Genomic DNA, 20,600 nt, shown 5'->3' with positions numbered 1-20,600 from the left:
ACACACACACACACACACACAAACACACACACACACAGCAGAGAATAGCTGAGCCAGGAAGAGCTGAAGAAAACAGCTTTTTATTTGTTACTATAAGAACCAGTTACAGAATCCAAGGTTAAAAAAAACGGACAAAAGATCTTTATTTCTGAGAATTGGCGTACAAAAGGCAGAAGGGGCAAGGGGAGGGAAGGAAAGAGTGAGCATAGGCTGGGATTGATGCCAGCTTAGGGGTCTCAAACTCCAATTAGGAAGGTCCGGACACCGGACAGGAAGAAAAACCCCCAATTAGAAAAAAAAACCAAAAAGACAGACATGGCAGTCATGGCAGTGCACGCCCCCCTCCCTCAGCCAGATACCACCACCTGATATCTGTTTACTCTTCCCCTCTCCCATCCCCTTTCACAAAGGGAGGCAAAACTTTTTAAAAATTTTAAAAAACCCTCCCCCCAAAACTGTCCAAGACAACTGTGGGTCCTACCCCCCAAAACAGGCTAGGTTCCCACAATGGGCCAAGTTCTGGTTGTCTGCCCTCCATCACTAGGCATGGAGAAGCACTGGAAGGGGACAAGCCTCGAAGTGGTAACACTAGAGGGCGCCCAACCCCTCCAAAGACACACTACTTGCTCCCTCCCTCCCTCCTTCCTTCTTCCCTTTGATGCTAGAGGGAAGGGAGGCTGGGTGCCCTGTGCACCCACCCTCTAGCTTTCAGCCCACCTCCCTTCCCCACAGATGCTCAATCCTCCAGGACAATGGGCTCGTTGGTGCTGGCAGGATGTGAGGATGGAGGAAGAGGGACTGGGGCCCGCACTGCAATCAGCGGTGGCTTCACCTTCAGAGGCAGGTTGGGCCGGCGGGCAGCTCGCCGCATTTCCAGGTGGGTCAGAGCCTTCCGTAGGGCTCTGGCCAGGAAAAGAAGAGGGCAACAGAGAAAGCAAAGACCTTCAAGGTGAAATTCCACATTCCACACTGCAATTCCACCTTCCAGCCCATTCTTTCGGAGCATCCCCACCCTGCACCGAGTCTTCCTGGAGCTGGTCTTGCTCAGATACTCCTATTTCCCATAGCCACCAATCTGGCTTGTCAACCTCTCCACCCCTCCCATGGTGGGCTCCCTACCTGGTATCTTTTGTGGCCACAAACACCACAGGATTGGGGGCATCAGCTGGGTTGAGTTTCTGTCGCTTGGCTGCTGGCTGTGAGCTTGAGCGAATCCCTGAGGCCAGAGGCCTTCCATTGGCAGAGAAGGGGACTCCTGCCATCTGGAAAAGGGCGAGAGAGGGGATTCTCAGACACCTAGCATAAATAAAAGCCCACCCAACTCAACTTGGCCCACTCCAGTCTGTCAACTCACAGTCTCATAGGCCCGTTTCACCATAATGCCCCCCAGGCCCCGGTTCTGGGTCAGCTGGTTTCTGTTGATCGGTGTCTTAGTACCTCGAGGTGTTTTTGGTTTCAGAGGTGCCTGGGCCACTGTCAGAAAAACATAAAGGCAACCTTAGAGAACTTTCATACCTCTTCTTCTCTATGCAGTTTCCCTGGGCATCCCCAAAAGTAGTGATGGGAGAGGGATCTAGCAAGCAATTACCAGTACTACAAAAGTCATATGAGTATGATCTTATTAATCAGTATATAGTTATACTGGAGAGCTTATCAAAAAACATTTTAACCTACAAAAGTACAGTCTATTAGACTAAATCTTTTTGGACTTAATGGGAAAGAAAAAAGCAGGGGAAGAGAAGGGTCTTGATAATAATAGGACTGATATCTGTTACTTTAGCCAGACACCACCCTATACGCACCCTGTATCCAGTCTAGTTCTCCTTCCCTTACCCAGATCTTTGACGATAGTTGCCAAGGGGAGCCGCACCAGAGGGTGAATCTTCAATGGAGTCTTGGCAGCCTTAGGAAGTCGAATGGAGCCTGGAGAACAAAGATGAAAGCATTTGAAGGGGGCTTCACTATTCAGGTCTCTTTTGGGGCCAGGAGCCATGTCTAATCTCCTGGACAAACCCTTGTGGCCTACTATCCCTACTGTCATTACACATCCAGAGAAACACCGGTCTCTGGCCAAAGCAACCCCAAACCTGCCACTAGCCCCGGCACTCCTGCCCTTACACTCTGCCTTGATGGCATTGGCATTGATAGGGGCGTAGGGGCGTCGGGCAGCCCTCCTCGGCTGTAACAGGTCCCTGCACATGCGTCTGGCAAGACGGGTCAGCTTCGTGGTCTGGAGCAGGAATGTTTGCCTGTTCTTAGCCAGCAGCTTGGCCCGGTTGGCGCTGGTTGTATAAGGGGAGAGACTTTGGGCTTCGGGTCTGGACAAATGACCTCTTGAGTGTGGCTCCTGTAAGGACAGAGGTAAAAAGGAGAACACAGATAGACACCCAGGCTTCCTTCTTCCATTCTCTGCAGAGGGCATTTTATTCCTGCCTGATCTCTTTGTTGCCGTCCTGACCCACCTGGCTCCCTGACTTCTATCAAGTACCACCTCCCCCTACCCCTAGGCAAACAAACCATCACCTTATTGGAGTTGGGTGTTCTGGCCTTCGCCCAAAGCTCACATCAATAAGCTTACTGCTCTCCCCGGCCTATCCCCCATCAATCCTTACTGTGGTGCCCCGAGCAGCCCCCTCAAGCTGGGTTGGAGTCTTCAGTCCCCCGTACTTCTTCCAGTAGATCCAACAGGAAGCACACAGGCGACACTGCATGTTGGGTGGGCCCCAGGCGTACCACTGGGCAGACTGTGTGGCTGCAAGAGCATGGAGAGAAGGAAAGGTTGAGGGTAAATGCCACTGGAGCCTCTCAGGTTCTCGGGCCAGAGAAAACACCCTGCTCACCCCCCAGTATCCCTTTCCCACCCTGGAACTCACTGTGGCAACTCTCGCAAGTCAGGCCCTTCTGGAATCCAGCCCCATTCATGCCAGGTTTTGAGCCCACAGAGATGATCTGGTTAGGGTTTGGTTTGGTGCTAAAAGGGGAAGCAGAGGGGGAGAAACCAGGAACTGGTCAAGGAGAAGAATCCATTTCTACTTTGTCTCTATAACAATTTGACCCCATCTCCTGCCCACCTCCAATCACTAAGGAAAGCACAGTTTAGGGGCAGAGAAGGGAAACACGCCTCTCTCCCCATCACACTCACTAGGTGGGTATGTAGACTTGTTTTAGCTTGCTGTCTGCTTCAGCAGCTTTCAATCTTTTCTGCAGGAAGGAGAAAAATTAAAAATAGCTCAGATTATCTCAGCAGGGAGGATGTCATCAACTTCAAAGACAGAGGTGAGCAGGAGGTCTCTGGTCCAGCCTCCCCAGCCAACCTTACCTGCTGAATATAGCGGTCTGTGGTCTTCCACATGTAGTAAAACTGAACTATGCTGGCCAGTGACTTCCAGGGTAGCTAAGGACGTAGAGGGAAGGATGAGCTCTATCTGCCCCAGGTCCTGGTTCCCTCACCTGTCATCTCTTCCACTGCTCCTCCCAGCGCCATCCACTTACAAAGTCCTGGCGAATATCATTGAAATCCTTCCCGTACTTCTCCAGGGCCTCCTCAAACAGCATGGCCTCTGAGGCTGACCATTCCTCCATCTCATCCCGACACAGCACTGGACCCCCCTGGGGCACCAGGGTTGACATGGCCTTAGCCAGGTCATAGCCATTCCTCTGCAGTGTATCCATTGCGTGAAACTACAGGAGAGGCGGCAAACAATGGTGATGACCTGAAACCCTCAGCACCACTCTCCTGCTGCTCTTTAAACATTCCCACTCCCCCAGAGACACCCTCCTCTCTGCAAAGTCCCCACAGAGCCCAGCCTTCCCAACTACCCACCAACTTCTGCTCACCAGGGTGATATCTCGGGAGGCGGCAGCTGCACTCATGTGCAAGCTTGGCTGCCGAATGGAGCTGCTGCAATCTAGGGCTCTTGCGAAGGTCCCCACAGCTCTGAGGGAGAGAGTGAGAAGTCAAGAGGGAAAGAAGAAAGCGCGAGTGGGCTGAGGAGCTAAGCCAGATGAGAAAAAAAAAAAAAAAAAGGAAAACATCCATGCCAAAAATAAGTAAATAAAGTCCATCTTGAAGAACATGACTCAGAACTATGTCCACACCTCCCCCGGCCCATCTCCCCCATCCACCCACCCCTCACCGGGCCACCACGAGAAACTGATCAATCTGCCGGTCTGTGAGAGGGTTGTCTGGGTCCCAGACTTTCATCTCCATCTTTTGTTGGTTCCGATTATCAGATTCCCCTAGGGAACAGGGAAATGGTATCATGAGGGAGAATAAAAGGTGTCTTTGACACTCACAGTAACACCTCACTCTTCCTCGACTCCTCCTTGGATTCTATCAGCCACCTTCAACTCTCAGCCTTCTCTACCCAACGTGCCCATCCACCTCTTTCAGGTTCCTAAGGTCCCACCCTGTCACGGTCACAGCAAAAAGGCATGCAGACTGCACCACAAAACTTCAGGGCACACCATGCAGAGACTATGATGTTAGACAACCCAGTAGCTATGAATAAGTCTGTCACGTTGCATACCCTCTGCCAGGCGATCTGGGATCTCAGCTTGGTATTTGCAACCAACTCGGATCTCCCCTTGGTCAGCTAGAAGCGTCTTCTGCACAGGGTCAAACACCAGTGAGTAAAAAAAGCAGTCCTGGAGATGGAGAAGAGAGAAGGTAAGCAGAGTAGCAATCCTCAGAGGCAGGGGGCAGTAGGGTGTATCCAGAGTCCCCGAGACGGGCACTCTGTCAACCTGTACCTCACCACAGCCTGACTTTCTTCCTACCTCTTGGGGCAATACCCACTCCCCTCCCTCTTCTCCGTACACCTCTTTCTCACCTCCTTTTCCAGGTACTGGCTCAAGATATCTGTCTCATTCAAGAGGGTCACACTGCATTTCCCCCTACAGGAGAGAAGTCAAGAAAACCCTGGTGAGCTCCTCCTTACCTCTGCGCAGCATCGCCAGTACACTAGGGCCTCCTTCTAAGTAAGTGCACGTAGGCCACAGTGGCCCTGATTAGACTTTACCTTATGTGGGTAGCTGGTAACGACTCAAATTGGCGAGAAAGAAAAAGCTCCCGGTGCTTCAGTTGATGTCGCTGCTGTTCCGACACCCCTGGCTGCTTTGATTCCTCCTCAAACTCCCCTGGGATATTAAGGAGAAAGAAACGGAGTCAGAAACCAATTCAGAAAGAAGCCACTTTAGAATCTCTAACCCAGGGAAAACATTTCCTATCTCACTTGTTTTCCTCACATTTCCCAGGCACCTGCCTTCATACCCTTACCTTTCCTGCTTAGCCTTCTCCCCGTTACAGATGCTCCCAACTCTCCATCACTAGTGCTCTTAGAGAAGAGCTGCTGAGAGTACAACGAATGCCACAGAAATACACCCCAGTCCCAGGTGCCAATGCTCAGACACCACTCATACAGCACAAAACTGCCCATACCAGGCCCAGCAAGAGTATCACACTTGTCTCTTTTTAGCTCAACTAGGCTGGGGTCGAGAAATCCAGTAAGATGAAAATGCACCACACAAGACTGTGTTTACCAGTTCCTCTGCAAATTTCAGGAGACTCTGCTCTTAAACATCGCATGCAAGCCTAACTATCCCTTGTCTTCTACTTGGCTAATAACTGTTTGTGGGGGCTTTCAAGGACAGTATCTCATAAGACAGCACCAACACCTTCCTCCCCAAGGAGCTGCAACTTGCCTTGAAACCCTGGTGAAAAGGGTTAACTTTGGCTGGGTGCCAACCAAACAGGGAGGGGGCAGAAAAGCCACAAGCCCAGGCTCATTGGTGCATTGTTCCCAACCTCAGGGAGAAAGGGGGGTCAGGGGTGTGCCTTAGGCTCCACCCCTCGCCTGTGTGCTCCGGAAACCCTGTGCTAGGGACCACACCCCCTACACCCTTTCTGATTGGACAAGGCCAAGGTCAGCCCCTGCCAGATGGGACTAGAAACCCCAGTGGGCCAGAGAACTTGGTAGGCTCAGCTCCTCGTTAACCCCTTCATGCCCAAATGCAAAGCCTAACTTGCCCAAAGGAAGATAATTTAGGAAGGAAGAATAAGAGGAGGAAAGTCAAAGCAGTAAAGGAAAAAGAAACTAAGGAAAACTGAAGGATATATATTTAAAAAGAAGATGAAAGTGGAAAGAGAAGAAGGAGAGGGTAAAAGGGAAAAATGTAGAATGGAGTAGCAAGGAAGCCAGGATAGGTGAGAAAGAGGAAAAGCGCTAAACTTACCTAGCTTCCTGTTCTTTCCCATCAATACATTCTTATCACCTCGTGATCACAAAATAACACTGCTTCCCTATTATTCAACCTTCTAAGTACATTCTTTTCCTCTCACTTTGACATCATGGTCACCACCCATTATCCTAACATACCCAAAACTGTCCCCCAAGAATCCTGCTTCTCTAAAGCTCTTCCTCATCCCCTATTTAAATACTATCATCTCTTTTATATACACCAGTTCACATAGACACACTCACACACAAACCAAATTCTGGCTTTCCTTATCATGGTCTCTCCACCCTGCTTCCAAACCAACATGTAAAAACAGGCCTCCCTCTGCAGACCAGGCATTTCCCACCCCAAAACTCACATCTCTTCCTTGGGCATGCTACCAAGAGAAACACCTGCGGGGACATGCCCAGGCCTCAGATCATGGGCAAGGGGAGACAGAGGCCGAGGGTAGGGTACGAAGATACTCACTGGCATTACTATCAGCCAGGCTGTTGAGGCTACTAGAAATGTCCCTTCGCCGGAAAAGGCACACAACCTTTGCTTCCACATTTCCATTTGCAGTCTAAGGGGAGAAAAAATGGTGGTGAAAACTATTCATTTGAAAGTGGAAATGAATAAGAAAAAACTAACAACGGTGAACAAATTTCTAAGGGATGTAAGAAAAACCCAAAAAAGTATGAATAAAAAGATTTACACTTAAGGACAGACTTCCAAATCCCTTTCCTTAGCCCCCAAGAAATAGAACAGTAAAGTTCCTACTAAGCTCTCAGTAGCCTTTCCTGAATACGTGGAATGAATGAATGAATATGAATGGGTACTCCTATAGGATAGGGTTGGTGTTCTTTCTCTCTCTCTCTCTCTCTCTCCTTGAAGTTAGAGACCTCCGAAGAAACAGACCACGGGGTGGGGGGGGGCAGGACTCTGCTCCACTCACCTTGTTGAGCTCTTCAATCCTTCTAACCAGGTAAGGATTGCTGGAGGAGTTCTCAAAATAGACGTAATCTGTAGGAGGGGGTGGGGAAGAACCGGGAAGATCAGAGGAGTAGGTGGGAGAGCCGTGCACCAGGGTAGGAGGAGCGAAAGTAGGCCTGAGAGTGGACCAAAACTAGATAAGGGTCTGGGTAGAGAGGACGCTGAAATGTGGAAGTGGAGAGAGTAACAGAAATTAAGGGAGAGATGCCCCACCCCCACCCTTAACCACCTAGTTCTAAAATCAGATACTTCACTAAACAGTGAGCCGTAAGAAGGAGACAAGAAGCAGGGGGATCCCAGGCAGTTCCCTTAACTCAGCGATGAAGTCGCACCCTGGTCTCGGGCAAGAGAGAGGTTGCTCACTCTAGCGCAGGGCCCCCACCTTTGCGAAATGAGGCGCACAGTAACGCCTGGGGAGAGGAAACCTCCGGCGGCTCCCCCGCAGGTGGCAAAGCGGTCTCCCCGGCCCTTCGCGCCCACTGCCTGCCCTGTCAGCTCCTTCGGAACCACTTTCCCAAGTCCACTCCCCGACCCCGGCGGCCCCAGATGCAGCCGAGAGTGCCGTCGGGCTGCCCGAAGCCTCTCCCGGAGTCGGAGCTCGGCCGCGTCGCGGTCCCTGCGCCCCCGCTCCCTGTGCTCCTGGTTCCGGTTCCGGTCCGCGCTCGGGACCACGCCGCCCCACAGGCGGCTCCCCACGCCGCCCGCTGCAGAGCGTCTCCGGTCCCGGCCCCAACCTCTCCTGCCCCAGGCCCCCAGCCCCTACACCCAGTACTTACCCCCCACTCGGTACATGTTGGCCGCCATGGCCGTTCCCGCCGCCGCCTCCGGCCGCACAAAGGAGTCCGGGAGGCTCGCGGGGGCAGGGCTCCAAGAGAAGCCCCGAGCGAGGGGCTGGCGCTTCGCCGAAGTCTCGGTCGGGCCCGCTCAGCCGGCACCTCCGCAGCCTCAGCCGTCGCGGTTCATCCCGGCCCGCGCTGTCGCCGCCGCCTCTACAGCCTCACGCCCGGGACGCAGGGGCCGGCGCCGGTCCGCTCGGCTTCTTCCGGAACGAGCTCGGGTCCCGCCGGACCGGAGCCAGGCTTCAGCTCCCCCCGCCCTCGTCGAGCCCCACCAGACGTTGGGCTCTGCCGGCAGCCGCGAAAGCTTGCCCTGCCCGCTTCGGCGTTCGCCTCCTTCCGGTACACCTTCGCCGGATCCGGAGAACAAGGCCCAGCGGTCGGCTCCAGTCGGAGAGCGAGACCCCAAAGTTCGGCTACTTCCGGAAACAGTTCGGCTCCCTCCGCCCGACAGCTGCCCGGCGCTCGGTTATTTCCGTTGTTGCTCGGCCCCGCCTCTGAGGGCCGGAGGGGAGTTGGGCTTAACTCTCTCCTGGCCCGAGCCCTGCAGCTCTAGCTGCGGCCCCAAAAGACTCCAAGCGCTTTTGCGCTTCGCAGGGTTATTTGCAAGTGGCTTCACCTGTTATTTGCATGAAAGGTCTACGCTCCCTCACCCTTTCCGCTTTCCCCTTTTCCTTCATCCCCACCCGTACAGAGCCCCGAGGCGCCCAGCCGCGCGCCCCACAAAAGGACCGGGAGGAGACTTTGCTTTTGGTTTATTGCCCCTCAGCAGGCAGCGGGAGTCAGGGCCCAGGCTGGGGCTGCCCGGCTCAGCCACCGGGTCTATACAGTGTGTGCAGGGGTGCCGTTCGCCCCCTCCAGGGAAATGCATTTTCGGGAATGTCTCGAAGTCGAGGACAGAGTCGGCCCCGGTCCTGGGGGATTTGGGTGGGGCGGCGCCACGCTGCAAGGCCGGTGGGTCCCGTCGGGTCCCGTTCGGCAGCGGTCAGACGTCGAGAGAGGAGGCGGGGGACAGGGAGGGGGTTCGAGAAGGCGTGGCGGGCGCCGGCCCCGCGCCCCCAGCACCCAGCACTCGCCACTGGAAGATGCTGGCGTCCTTGCCGCCCAGCGAGACGAGGTGCGAATCGTCGTGCGTGAACCGGACGCTGGTCACGTGGCTGCCGTGACCACCGTACACGAGGCTCGGCGCCTGGGCAGGAGGGAAGGTCGAGCTGCAGCAACTGCGGGAGACCCCAGGCCCCACCACCTGACCCCGGAGGCCCCGGGAGGCCTCACCTTGGCGCGCGCGCACGGGTACTGGAAGAGGTGCACTTTGCAGAAGTCGTCGGCCACAGCCACCACGCGCTCGTTGTGAGAGCGGCACAGGGAGTTGATGTCCGTTCCATCCGAGCCATCCGGCCACACACCTACCACAGCGGCTGGCCTCAGCTCGGCCTCCCCCACTTCCCGCCACCCACCGCCCAGAGCTGCACCACTTCCGGCGCTCAGGCAGCCCAGCCACCCACCCGCTGCGTTCCAGGCAATCTTTCCCAGTCCCCAAGGCCGGCCTGAAGGGCCTCCTGGGCTGGACCTGCCGGTTTCTTGACGCCCACCCCACTAACACATGCCCAGCATTCCGAGCCCGAGGCGGGCTGCACCTTGCCCCTCCCAACGGCTCCCGCAGGGTTCCGAGGCCCTGCTCACCGTAGACGTGGAAGCCTAGCACGCAGGTGTACGTGGCCCACTCCCGGTCTCGGCTCTCATAGCGATTCCTCAGCAGCTTACAGCCTCCAGCCACGTCCCCTGGGGAGAGGGAGCCCACCCAGCTCAGCTCTCACCCTGCCCTCAGTCGGGAAGATGCCAAGTTGGAAGAACTGGCTTGAGACAGTAGCATGTGATCTCATCACCATGGTAGTCCTCAGCCCAGGGAAAAACCTAGCCCCATGTACTCAGCAGAAGTTCTCCTAACAGTTTCTCATCAGTGCCTCCTTCCTAGATTAGCCAGTCCCTCCACACCTGTCCTGAGAAACTTTTCCAAAACAATCTTCTCAGTGCATTTTTCAACTCCCCCAAGGCCTTGTGGGAACAAGACATAGTGTAAAACTGTGTGGGTTTTTTTGTCCAAATGACAAAATTTCTCCTGTGTAGAATTCTGACTCCACTTCAACTCATCTCTACCTCCCTCTCTGACAGCACCTCCCCCTGAAGCTCCCCCACATCTTCTCCTTCACCCCTCCTAACCAGGGAACACACACACACAAATAAAACCCACCCCAGTTACCCTCTCCCCTCTCCTACTGTCACTCACAATAAAGGATCTCATAGTCCCCAGAATTGGACATGATGAAGTTCCCATCCTTGGACCAGTCAAGGTGCGTGATGAAGCTGGAGTGACCCTGGGAGCAAGGGTCAAGAGACTAAAAATGTAGCCACCATTTCCCATCCCCTGACCCTCCTAAAGTGCATTAGTTTACCTGCTATGGCAATGCCCCACCCTCCACCCCAGCTTCCTCACCACACAGCGGCCAAAGCGGCTGGACTTGGCACCATCACTGGAAACACTATAGATGTAGATCATGTTGTCATGGGAACCGATGGCCAGGTACAACCCATCTACAAAGACAGTCACTCAGAGAGGGAAGGGCCAGGGACAAGGCTAGGTCCAGGGTAGGGGTGGCTCCCACCTGGGCTGTATCGGACCACTGAGAGCTGCTCATTGCCATCAGTGATGTCGGACACGATCTCTCTGGTCTCTGTGTCCAAAACCAGCCACCTGGAAGGGGGGTGGGTGGTGGAAAGCAGGTGTAAGGACACCTGTCCTGAGCAGGGTGGGGGCTGGCAATGCAGAGACACCCACAGAAAGGCTATCACGTAGACAGAGAGGTTGCCATTGCATTCTGCCAGGAAATGGGAAGGGGCTAAGAGCAGATAAAAGCTGAGGGCTCCTGACGCTGTCTGAAAAGGAGTAGAGGGACCCAACTACAAGGGCCTTGTGGAGCCTGTGAGCTTGTCACTTCCCTGTGTTAGTCTCCCCTTTGCTCCTCCCATCCCCATTGTGTTTCTCTCCCAAACTGCCTCCTCCTCCACTCCCAGGCTTGGAAGGGAGAGTGGATGGGGGAGGGTGTGATGACAGTTGCCACAGGAGAGCAGGGGAGACCCGAGCTGCAGGGAAAGCACTGAGAAGTGGAAGGTGCAGGTGGGGCTCCTGAGCAGGCAGCGATCACACTCCTCCACCCGCCCCCACCATCACCAGAATCCCTTCCCATACCTTCTGCTTTCCCCTCCCAGGAGTCCTGGCTCCCTCTCACCTCCCCGTGTTCAGTCCTACGGCCACAACTGCCCCACTGGGGTGGAAGTCAGCACAGAGACCAGTCTCCTGGGAGGGGGGAGAAGGTGAATTCAAGAAGATGCCTTTCTAGTGAGAGAACCAATATGGATACCTTGTCATCTTGGTAACAACGGCAGAGCCTCCTCCTCCCAAGGAGGAGAGAGACAGAAGACCTGGGATGGAGGTAGGGTGTCACTGGAGCCTACACAGAGGTGCTACTCAAAATACTTAACAACCAGAACTGACACCTCCAGCTGTGCCAGAGATCAACCATTAGTTGCTGGATCCAGGGGAGGTCTGAGGGTTGTGGGGAGGGCAGTGCTCAGGGGGCACTGGAGGCATCACTGTACAGAAGAATGAGTATTTCAGCAGCCAGTGCAGCCACGCCAGTACAAACTGGCTGCCTCTGGGAGCAGAAGGGAAGGGGATGTTGGGGAAGGAGTGGCGGCCACAGGAGTCACAGTGGATGTGACGTTGAGGGTCCAGGGACACAGAGCTCTACCTTGAGGTCAATGCTCCAGGCCAGTGCATGGCCCTCCCCATCCCATAGGCAGAGCTGCCGGTCATGGCCACAGGTGAGGAAACGGTTCTGGAAGGGATGTGTGCAGAGCCCCCAGAGCTCATCCGTGTGACCCTGCAGCAGAGCATGGACTGTCACCTCTGCCCCTCCCCAACCTCCCTTCCCCTCCTGTTCCCCCGCAGCCCTTGCCTCTCCCTCCAACCTGGATTACAGGGGAGAAGCCCTGGGCCAGATCTCCCCTCAGCAATGCATTCTTCGTGGTTCCCACCAGCAGCTCAGAGCCAGGTCCCTCTGCGATGGCCCGCACGGCCCCAAAGTGTTCGGGAATCTGAGGAGTGGTGGCAGAAAGTCAGGGGCCCAGGGACCATTCCTCTTCCGTTCCCCCTCCTTCCCTTGGGCCCCACCCAGCCCTCACCTCAGCCTCCTGGAGGGCCACCAGCCCTGGCCCCCACTGGACCAGCCGGCGGTCCCGCCCACCACCACTCAGCACAGTCCCGTCCCGCCGGAGACACAGGGCGAAGATGGAACCTTCGTGAGCATGGGCCTGGGCCACAATCCCGTAGGTCTCTGTTGGCAAAGCCTTGGGTGGGTCATGCTTTTGGGATGCAGGGAAGTAGGGAACAGGAACAGCCTAGGCTGTCATAATAGAGTCATAACCCCCAGCTGTTGAGTGCCCACTTAATTCTGTCTCTGACTCTCAGCTCTTTTTCTTTCCAGTTTACAGACTGGACAACCAAGACTTAAAGATGTGAGATAACTTCCTAAAGGCCAGACAACTAGAGGCAACACTGGGATTTGAACCCAGGATCTGGCAGACTCCAAAGCCCTTGCCCTTTCCCTTTGCTGAGCTACCCCCTACCCTTCTAGACTGGACCCCCAGAGGACCCCACCCTCCAATAGAGCACTATCATCTCTCAAGGTAAAAAGATGGGAAATCCTCTCCTCTGTTTCCACAGACCCTCTGGAGAACTAGCCTTCCCAGATGCCATACCCAGCCACATACCTTTGGCCCCGCCCCGGCCTGGGGTCCTGGAATCTGAGAGGCTCCGCCCCCAGGTGAGAATGTTCCCCTCAGAGTCCCCAGTGAGAATATCTCCATCCAGGAGGAACACAAAGCAGGGAATAAACTTGGGTTTCTTGTATTTCTAGGGGGCGAGGTGAGCAGAGAGCAGAAGTCAAAGGGTAGGGTGAAGACTAAAAGTCCAGGGACTTTTAGTTGGGAGTTGGGTCGCATTAGGGTCTGTGGTCCTCAGACCAATACTTCCATGTGCACTCTGCCCACGCGCACCACCCTGCACCCATCCATGCCTCACCCCAAAGACACCCTGCTTCCTGGTGAGGGTCCCACTCCCAGGAAGCCCTGCTCCGCCACTCCAGGTCCAGAAGTGGACGTGGGACTTCCCGCTGGTGACGATGCAGCTGCTGTCCCGAGGGCTGAAGCCAACGGCCAGGACGGAGTCATTCGTGCTCTAAAAGGAGGATACTAGATTCAGCCACCCTGAGCCCTGCACACCTTCATTCTACCTGCCTCTCTTCAACTGGCATCCTGACAAATGGTTGGCGGAAGTCCAGAAACCCCAAGACAACACTTTCCAAGGCCCCAGTCCCCTAGAAGCGCCACTCCCAGTCACTCATGATTAATCACTCGTGCCTGACATGCTTTCTCTCCCAAAGTCAGAACTTCTGCCATCCCCACTTCACAGCCTCAGAGAGGCCAGGAGGCTTGCTCTGGGGGACTCAGCCAGAAAGGAAGTCCTTACGGGGAACCAGGAGCTCTCAGCACACTCTACTCCCAGCTCCCCATCCTCAGTGCCCTCCAGGCCACCAGGTAGCCTCACCTTGATCTCAGCCAGCTTCGTGCCCCGGCTGCAGTCCCACACTGACAGCATGTGCTCATTGGAATCATCCACCACACAGAGGAAAGCACCCTGATCCTGAGGAGAGAGGACACATCAGAGGGACTGAGTTGGGGCTGGAGGCCACAGGGTTCACGGTCTGAATCAGGCAAGGGGCGCCATGACAGGCCAGACTGAGGGAGGAGAGGTGGCCACATGTCTCTTAGGAGAACCGGCCAGGCAGGGCTCAGGAGGACCAGAACCTCTGAGGCTTCCTGGTGAAGGGCAACAAGGGGGTTCCCAGACAAGGAAGATGGGGGCCTCAAGGCTCTGGGGCCAGCTCACCGCAACTGAGAAGGCCAGGGCCCCTACACCCCGTTCGAAGGCCCCCAGTCCGATCTCTTGCAGCTTCAGCAGCGTCTCTGAGTCCCAAACGTGAACCACAGGCTGCAGGGGCTGGTGGAGGAGAAGGGGTCAGGGGTGTGAGGGAAAGCTGGGCTGGGAAGTTGTCCTGTCTTCCTGGTGTTTGCCTGGGGCCTTACCTTTCCATCCTTATCCACTCCAGCTGTCTGTCCTGAGGCTACACGCACACCATCAGGGTGAACAGCCAGGCTAAGTAGGGGAGGAGACACTCTAGGGAAGGGGGTCAGTCACTCAAGACCACCCGGAACACCTTCTCTACGCTTGCAGAGCAGCAAGGCCACTCTCCTCTCCTGCTCCTCCACACCCCTCCGGACCCTCTCCCTGTCAGGCCCACCATCCCCATGCCTTGAGCTGCCGGCTCCCAAGCCCCAGGACCCTCACCATCGAACGCAGTCCGTGTGCCCCCGGTAATGTCTCTGGCCGCCACCTCCAGGACCCCCTGGGCCTCCCCCAGGCCGGTATAGCACCACCACACAGGCGATAAAGTAGACCACCTCCCCAGAGCGCAGCACAAACAGATTAGAGCGGGAGTCACGACCCCTGTACCCATAACTGGAGTGGGGCTCGTGGTCAAGGAAAGGGTCAGATCAAGGGCAGGATGAGGAAAAAGGGAGGACAGAGCCTCTGGCTGGCAGCACCAATGTCCTAGGAGGTTAGAGAAGGATTCAGGGGCTCCGTCTCCTTGCAGACCCAGGAGAAAACCATAAAGAAGTGGGGGAGGGAGGTCCCAAGACGGGAAAGGTGGTTCCCATGGGACTGGAGGGGGCAGGATACACCCAGTCAAGGCTGAGGGTCTCCGGGGGTGGGCCGCTGGGCAGCTCCTCAAGGCTGCGGATGCCAGACGGGATGTACATGGTAATGGGGCGACCACGAAGGAACATCTTCACTGAGATGCCTTCTACAGAGAAAAGGAGGGGGTGTCAACCACCACCCTGGAGCTTCCCTTCCAGGGAAGCCAGAGCAGAACTCGACCCACCACACCTCATGAGTCCCCCCAAATAGCTCCTGGGACTGTAGCCCAAATCCTAACCCCATCGTCCAAGTTCTCCCAGCTCCCTCTGTAACATACCTAAATTGTAATTGCTCCTCCGAGATCCAGGACCCCCAGGGCTGGAGAGGGGGTCTTTTCCCCCGCGGCTGCTGGGAAGAGAGAAAAGCACGGGGACCGAGGTCAGGTCCCAAGACGTAAGCGGGGAGGGGGGAGGGGCAGGACACAGGGAAGGAGACTACTCTAGAGATCACAGTCACCCCTGCAGGCTTTCAGTTTGCATCGTGAGCAATCAGGGCTCGAAAGTAGATGGGGACTTTGAGCTCCATTTAAGAGATAAGAAGACTGAGTGAGGCCTAAGGAGCTGCGTGCACAGTACAAAAGCCTGTAAGAGGCAGTGTGGAGTGACGCTTTCCTCTAGACTACCAGGACTCTGGCTAGCAACCTTTCCATTTCCCCATCTGTAAAATGGGACCTAAGTGAATTCAGAACACACATCAGCCCTGCCTTTCAGAAATCTGAGAGGGAAGCAAGAAAGTCCTTGTCTCTCAAGAGGAAGGTGACAAGTGAATTCCAGAGATGACTGTCACTAGATGGTAATAAGGTGACAATCTCTCTTCAGAGAACAAAGGAGAGGCCGAGAATAGGGCAAGAAGGAACATTCAGGTGTCCTGGGGCCTGTACACACTAAGAGACAACTGGTCTGGGCCACTAGGATTCCCCCTTGCTCTCTAGAAGTCAACTCTGGTAGATTGGGGTGAGAGAAGAGGGCTGAAACTCTGAGGTCAGTCATCCAGAAAAATCATGGGAGCTTCTGGAAAAGTTTCCTGGAATCTTGTAAGGTATGCTGATATGGTGGAAAAGGGCAGGGGGATTGGAGTCAGGAAGAGTAGGGTGGGAATCCTGACTCTAGCTGTGTGACCCCAGGCAAGTGACTTACCCTCTCTGAGCCTGCTTCCTCACCTGGACAATGAACAGCATGAGACCACCTACCCCCCAAGGATGTCACGGGGACTGAATGAGATGGAGGAGGTCGAGGGTTTAGCACAGTGCCGGGTACAAAACAGGCGCCCCAGGAGTGCTTGTTCCTTTCTTTCTGTTGGGCAATGAGGTCCCCCCACCCCACCCAGGGAAGTGAAGTGAGGGATGCGGAAAGTCAAGAGCCTGAGCCTGGGGCGGCGGGGCGAGTTGGTGGGGGAGCCTCGCCCACCTCTCTGTGCTCCCTGACCGCAATAACAGGTTGGCCGAGGAAGCTGCCTTCCGGGAGAGTTTCTGTCGAGGCCGCTCTGAGGGGGATGAGGAGGAAGAATTTCTCCGTGGCCTGTTAGGAGTACAGTGAGCAGGTGAAAGTCATTCCCTTTAAACGTGCTCCTCAATCCTCCCTCCCCTTCCAGTCTCTGCCACAGGACGCTTACGTGTCAGTGCGCTGTGGGGGCTGCACCAGCCTGAGGATCCCCGGGGGGCCGGGGGAGCCAGTGCCACTGCTGCTGCTGCCCCCTCCTTCAGACTGGGTCCCACTAGGCTCTTCACTGCCCCCCCGAGGGGCTGGGGGCCCATTGCTCAGGCCGGGGGGTCCAAGGGATGGCTCCATCTCCACCTCTGTCTCCGTCTGGGTGCCTCGGCTCACCAGGGAGGGGCTGCATGTTGGTGGCAGTCCTGGGGGGGCTGCAGGGCTGCTGGGGAGACAGTGCATCAATCTGATGCCCCAAGAGGCCCTGACAAGGAGTAGGAAGGGGGTGTGACAACATGCATACCTGTCCCTAGTAGGGGTTGGTGTACCAAGGTCCTGCAGGGAGGTGGGGGGCACCTGCAGCCGCAGCAGGCGAAGGGCTTCGGCCAAGGCTGCCTTTACCAGCTCCATCTCCTTCTCCTGCACCTGAAGGCGTCGGCTCAAGGATTGCAGGGCCTCCTGAGCAGGACCCTCACCTGGCAAGGGGGCAAGAAGCACTCAGAATGTACCCACTACCTGGGGAAAGGGTTGAGGGGATTCTGATTTCCCTCAACTTTTCATCTGTCCAGTAGGACTGCCTCCTTCAAGCAGCCCCAGGCTTGGAAGCTCTCCCAGAGGGGAGGAGACCGGTGGTGGAGGATCAAGGGCCTCCTTCTGGCAGGGCAGGCGAGGAACCTGGCAGAGCTCCCTCCCTGCTGCCGTCCCAGCCTCCGCAAAGACAGGGAGTACCATGGAGTACCAAGGGGAAAATATGGAGTACTGCCGAGGAACGTGGGAACCACAGACGGAGTTGCAGTACTGGTGAGGGATGACAGGGCCCAGCCCAGAGACAAGCTCAGGTCTCCAGGGAAGGCAGAGAAACTGAGAAGGGGCACCAGGAGAGAAGGGGGCCACAAGAGTACAGTCACCCTGAGGACTCAGAGGAGAAGAGATCGAGAGTGACAGGAGAGGGTATCAGTGGAGAGCAGAATCATAGTGAAGGTCCCAGGGTAACAGTGGGGGTCAGAAGTAAAAAGACCCAAAATACCAGGAAAAGAGGCCCAGAGTAACACTGGAGGCAGAGCAACTTCGAGGGGCCCAGAGTAACATAGGGGGTAGGATGACGTCGGGCAAGTTCGAAATGATAGCAGGAGGACCCAAGTAACTAGGGAGAGCGACCGGAGGAACAGTGGAGGATGCTCAGAGCCCCCGGGCCCGAGGAGCACGCGGGGACGCTCCAGACAACCGTCGGGCAATGGCAGCGCCCGACCGGCCGGCGCTCCGGGAAGGGGCACGCCGCCCGCCCTGCCCCGTACTCACCGGGCCCCCCGGCCCCGTCCATCCGGCCCCCGGCTTGCTCCGAGCGGCGGCGGCGGAGGAGGCGTCTAAGCCGCGGGGGCCATGGCCAGGGAGAGGGGAAGGGGAAGCACCCCGGGGCGCGCGCGCAGGGGTGCCGTGCCACCCCCCGGGGGCGCTGTCGGGCGCGGGGAAAGGGCCTGGAGGGGGCGCTGTGGGGCGGGGGCCCCAGGCTCCAGGGCCCGCCGGGGCCTTGGACTCTCCCGGGACCGTTCTCGGCTCCCGGGGGTGGGGTGGCGGGGCCGTCCCGGGCCCCAGCGCCGCAGCACAAACAGGCGCCGGACGCGGAGCCGCCAGGAAGCGCGGGAGGGGGGGCGGGACGAGGGGGGGCCGGGCCGCCTGGTAACCCCTCCCTGTCCGGGTCTCGCGGCTCAGTACGGGGGCGGGGCCAACCCTCTGACCCCCTGGCCCACTCTGGCCTCCGCCCTCTGGGCCCTTCCGGGATCCTGACCCTCGGACTCCCTGGGGACCTGGGAAGGAGCGCAGGCCCTAAGGTCTCCGCCCCCAGTCTTTCTGGGCACAACCCGCCAGCCCCTCCCCACTTCCGCGAGGGGGCAGGGGCGGGGTCACGAAATAGGCCCTTCGCCCGGGGGCGGGGCTTTTCCTAAGGGGCAAAGCCAAGGTATCCCGAATTGCGACTGGTAGGGGACAGGACGTCGGGTTATTAAGGCTGGGGGCGGGAGGATGCCCAGGGTATTGGGGTCAGGGTGGCATTAGCCCAGCTCAAGCCGGGCTGGGCTGACGCAGCATCCTGCCTCGGCCAACCCCTGTCCCTGACAGCTCTTCTCTCCCTTGGGCAGAGATGGGAGATGGCGCCGGTGCTGCCCGTGGTGCTGCCCCTCCAGCCCCGCATCCGTCTGGCACAGGGGCTCTGGCTCCTCTCCTGGCTGCTGGCACTGGTCGGTGGCCTCACCCTCTTCTGTAGCGGGCACCTCCTGGTCCAGCTGCGGCACCTTGGCACATTCTTGGCTCCCTCCTGCCCGTTCGCTACCCTGCCCCAGGTTGCCCTGGCAGCCAGTGCAGTGGCTCTGGGCACAGGACTGGTGGGTTCAGGAGCCAGCAGGGCCAGTCTAGATGCAGCTCAGTACCCTCCCTGGCGTGGGGTCCTGGGCCCGCTGCTGGTGTCTGGCACAGCTGGTGGCGGGGGTCTCCTGGTCCTTGCCCTAGGGCTAGCCCTGGTTTTACCTGGAACTCTGGACACAGGACTGGAGGAGGGCCTGGGTACTGCCTTGGCCCACTACAAGGACACAGAGGTGCCCGGACGCTGTCAAGCCAAACGGCTGTTGGATGAGCTGCAGATAAAGCACCAGTGCTGCGGGCGCCATGGATACAAGGATTGGTTTGGGATCCAGTGGGTCAGCAGCCGTTACCTGGACCCCAATGACCAAGACGTGGTTGAGTGAGTGATTTGCTTCTCCCCTCTTCTTCCTCCTCCTCCTTCTCCTCCTTCTCCCTCAAAACCCCACCTCACCCGGATGGGCAATAGAGTCAAGTGATTGAGAGAATGGGGTACCACTCAGCCATGTATTAGCTGTGTGACCCAAGGTGTGTTACTAAACTGCTCTGGGCCCATTTCCTCATCTGTAGGTTGGAGATGATAATAGAACCGATCTTCCAGAGTTGTGAAGATAAGTGAATTATGCAAGCCTAGTATATACTAAAGCAGTCAGTAAATGTCTCCTTATTTTTCCCTTTTGAACTCCTGTGCCCTGCAGCTCTTCCCCAAGGCGTCTCTCTCCAGACATCCTAACCCGCCCACCTCTCCCTTTGCAGCCGGATCCAGAGCAATGTGGAAGGCCTATATCTGATTGATGGGGTCCCTTTCTCCTGCTGCAACCCCCACTCACCCAGGCCTTGCCTGCAAAGCCAGCTCTCAGACCCCCACGCCCACCCTCTCTATGATCCCCGACAACCCAACCTAAACCTCTGGGCCCAAGGATGCCATGGGGTGCTCCTGGGGTACCTGCAGGGGCTGGCAAGCACACTGGGCAACCTGCTGGCTGTTACCTTCCTGCTGCAGGTGAGTCAGCAAAGTGTCTGAGGCCTCCTCCTCAGGAGGCCTCTGACCCAGGGGCCCCTGGAACTGCTGACCCTCACTGACCTTTTGCCCCTTGCTTTTCCCACAGGCTTTGGTGCTCCTGGGCCTGCGGTACCTCCAGACAGCACTGGAGGGCCTTGGAGGAGTTATGGATGGGGAGGGAGAGGCTCAGGGCTATCTCTTTCCCGGTGGGCTGAAAGACATGCTGAAAACAGTATGGCTACAGGGTGGGGTGGCCCACCGGCCAGCACCTGAGGAGGCCCCACTAGAAGAGGCACCTCCCAAGGAGGGTCCATCTGAGGTCTAGTGGCCTGGAGGTTGGGGTGGGGATGAGGGGTGGGGGGAAGGGGAGGGATGGACAATTCTGGAAACCTCACACCTCCCTACCAGGCTCCAGGTTAGGGAGGGGGGAATCTCTGGGATTAGAAGGGTTAAGGATAGTCACTGAGCCAGACTTGGGTAGGGGAGAAAACAAGGTATCCTAGGGCCTAATACATGGGCAAAACCACCAGGGAACAGAAAAAACAAAAACCAAAAAACAGGGTGGTAAGAAAGTAATATGGGACGGACTGGAGACTGCTTCTGGTGCACAGACTTAATAAAGCTTTTGGACTGAAGCCACTGACCTTTCTCTTCAAGGGGGTGGGGGCTCCTGAGAG

General features: G+C 56.8%; 3 protein-coding genes across 9 annotated transcripts; 1 reads left to right on the top strand and 2 right to left on the bottom strand.

The window, feature by feature from the left end:
• Positions 1 to 64: 64 nt before the first annotated feature.
• Positions 65 to 8,638, bottom strand: MTA2 (metastasis associated 1 family member 2). Its single transcript, XM_010956422.3, has 18 exons — positions 7,986 to 8,638; positions 7,172 to 7,239; positions 6,706 to 6,799; positions 5,022 to 5,139; positions 4,833 to 4,896; positions 4,530 to 4,647; positions 4,137 to 4,239; positions 3,838 to 3,937; positions 3,493 to 3,681; positions 3,320 to 3,394; positions 3,143 to 3,201; positions 2,874 to 2,971; positions 2,613 to 2,752; positions 2,119 to 2,347; positions 1,834 to 1,923; positions 1,355 to 1,473; positions 1,120 to 1,262; positions 65 to 902 (listed from the first exon to the last, which is right to left on the bottom strand). The coding sequence occupies exons 1-18, from the start codon at positions 8,011 to 8,013 to the stop codon at positions 737 to 739; spliced, it is 2,001 nt and encodes a 666-aa protein (XP_010954724.2). The 5' UTR covers positions 8,014 to 8,638; the 3' UTR covers positions 65 to 736.
• A 145-nt stretch (positions 8,639 to 8,783) lies between these two features.
• On the bottom strand, positions 8,784 to 18,386 carry EML3 (EMAP like 3). 4 transcript variants are annotated; one of them, XM_010956426.3, is made up of 22 exons: positions 17,868 to 18,386; positions 16,873 to 17,044; positions 16,534 to 16,794; positions 16,329 to 16,439; positions 15,200 to 15,267; positions 14,905 to 15,028; positions 14,512 to 14,682; positions 14,250 to 14,319; positions 14,053 to 14,163; positions 13,711 to 13,806; positions 13,186 to 13,341; positions 12,876 to 13,017; positions 12,288 to 12,439; positions 12,075 to 12,200; positions 11,855 to 11,986; positions 11,333 to 11,400; positions 10,709 to 10,797; positions 10,540 to 10,637; positions 10,333 to 10,420; positions 9,729 to 9,827; positions 9,321 to 9,451; positions 8,784 to 9,234 (listed from the first exon to the last, which is right to left on the bottom strand). In XM_010956426.3, exons 1-22 carry the CDS (start codon positions 17,887 to 17,889, stop codon positions 9,031 to 9,033), a joined length of 2,691 nt encoding a protein of 896 aa, XP_010954728.1. In that variant the 5' UTR covers positions 17,890 to 18,386; the 3' UTR covers positions 8,784 to 9,030. The 4 variants fall into 4 exon arrangements, with proteins under 4 accessions (XP_010954728.1, XP_045373674.1, XP_045373675.1 ...); XM_045517718.2 differs by having other exon boundaries at positions 15,200 to 15,270; positions 17,868 to 18,385; XM_045517719.2 differs by having other exon boundaries at positions 15,200 to 15,270; positions 16,534 to 16,791; positions 17,868 to 18,385.
• Positions 17,239 to 20,558, top strand: ROM1 (retinal outer segment membrane protein 1). Of its 4 annotated transcripts, none has more exons than XM_010956423.3 (4): positions 17,239 to 17,369; positions 18,704 to 19,302; positions 19,677 to 19,923; positions 20,030 to 20,558. In XM_010956423.3, exons 2-4 carry the CDS (start codon positions 18,713 to 18,715, stop codon positions 20,246 to 20,248), a joined length of 1,056 nt encoding a protein of 351 aa, XP_010954725.1. In that variant the 5' UTR covers positions 17,239 to 17,369; positions 18,704 to 18,712; the 3' UTR covers positions 20,249 to 20,558. The 4 variants fall into 4 exon arrangements, with proteins under 4 accessions (XP_010954725.1, XP_010954726.1, XP_045373677.1 ...); XM_010956424.3 differs by lacking the exon at positions 17,239 to 17,369 and adding an exon at positions 18,272 to 18,397; XM_045517721.2 differs by lacking the exon at positions 17,239 to 17,369 and adding an exon at positions 18,387 to 18,525.
• Positions 20,559 to 20,600: the final 42 nt, after the last annotated feature.

The sequence above is a fragment of the Camelus bactrianus genome, chromosome 10 (assembly GCF_048773025.1).
Source record: "Camelus bactrianus isolate YW-2024 breed Bactrian camel chromosome 10, ASM4877302v1, whole genome shotgun sequence".
In the NCBI taxonomy this organism is placed as follows: domain Eukaryota; kingdom Metazoa; phylum Chordata; class Mammalia; order Artiodactyla; family Camelidae; genus Camelus; species Camelus bactrianus.
The sequence above is the reverse complement of the archived record's forward strand: the minus strand, read 5'-3'. Positions and strand labels throughout refer to the sequence as shown.

Coding starts and splice junctions, on each gene's coding strand:
- ROM1 (XM_010956423.3), top strand. CDS start 18,713: ATGGCGCCGGTGCTGCCCGTGGTGCTGCCCCTCCAGCCCCGCATCCGT. Junction 19,303..19,676: donor AATGACCAAGACGTGGTTGA/GTGAGTGATTTG, acceptor CTCCCTTTGCAG/CCGGATCCAGAGCAATGTGG. Junction 19,924..20,029: donor CTGTTACCTTCCTGCTGCAG/GTGAGTCAGCAA, acceptor CTTTTCCCACAG/GCTTTGGTGCTCCTGGGCCT.
- EML3 (XM_045517718.2), bottom strand. CDS start 17,889: ATGGACGGGGCCGGGGGGCCCG. Junction 15,271..16,328: donor CGGTCAGGGAGCACAGAGAG/GTGGGCGAGGCT, acceptor CTCTCTTCCCAG/CAGCCGCGGGGGAAAAGACC. Junction 13,807..14,052: donor CCCTGGCCTTCTCAGTTGCG/GTGAGCTGGCCC, acceptor CTCTCTCCTCAG/GATCAGGGTGCTTTCCTCTG.
- MTA2 (XM_010956422.3), bottom strand. CDS start 8,013: ATGGCGGCCAACATGTACCGAGTGGGGG. Junction 4,897..5,021: donor TTACCAGCTACCCACATAAG/GTAAAGTCTAAT, acceptor TCTCTCCTGTAG/GGGGAAATGCAGTGTGACCC. Junction 4,240..4,529: donor CCCAGATCGCCTGGCAGAGG/GTATGCAACGTG, acceptor CCTGTTCCCTAG/GGGAATCTGATAATCGGAAC.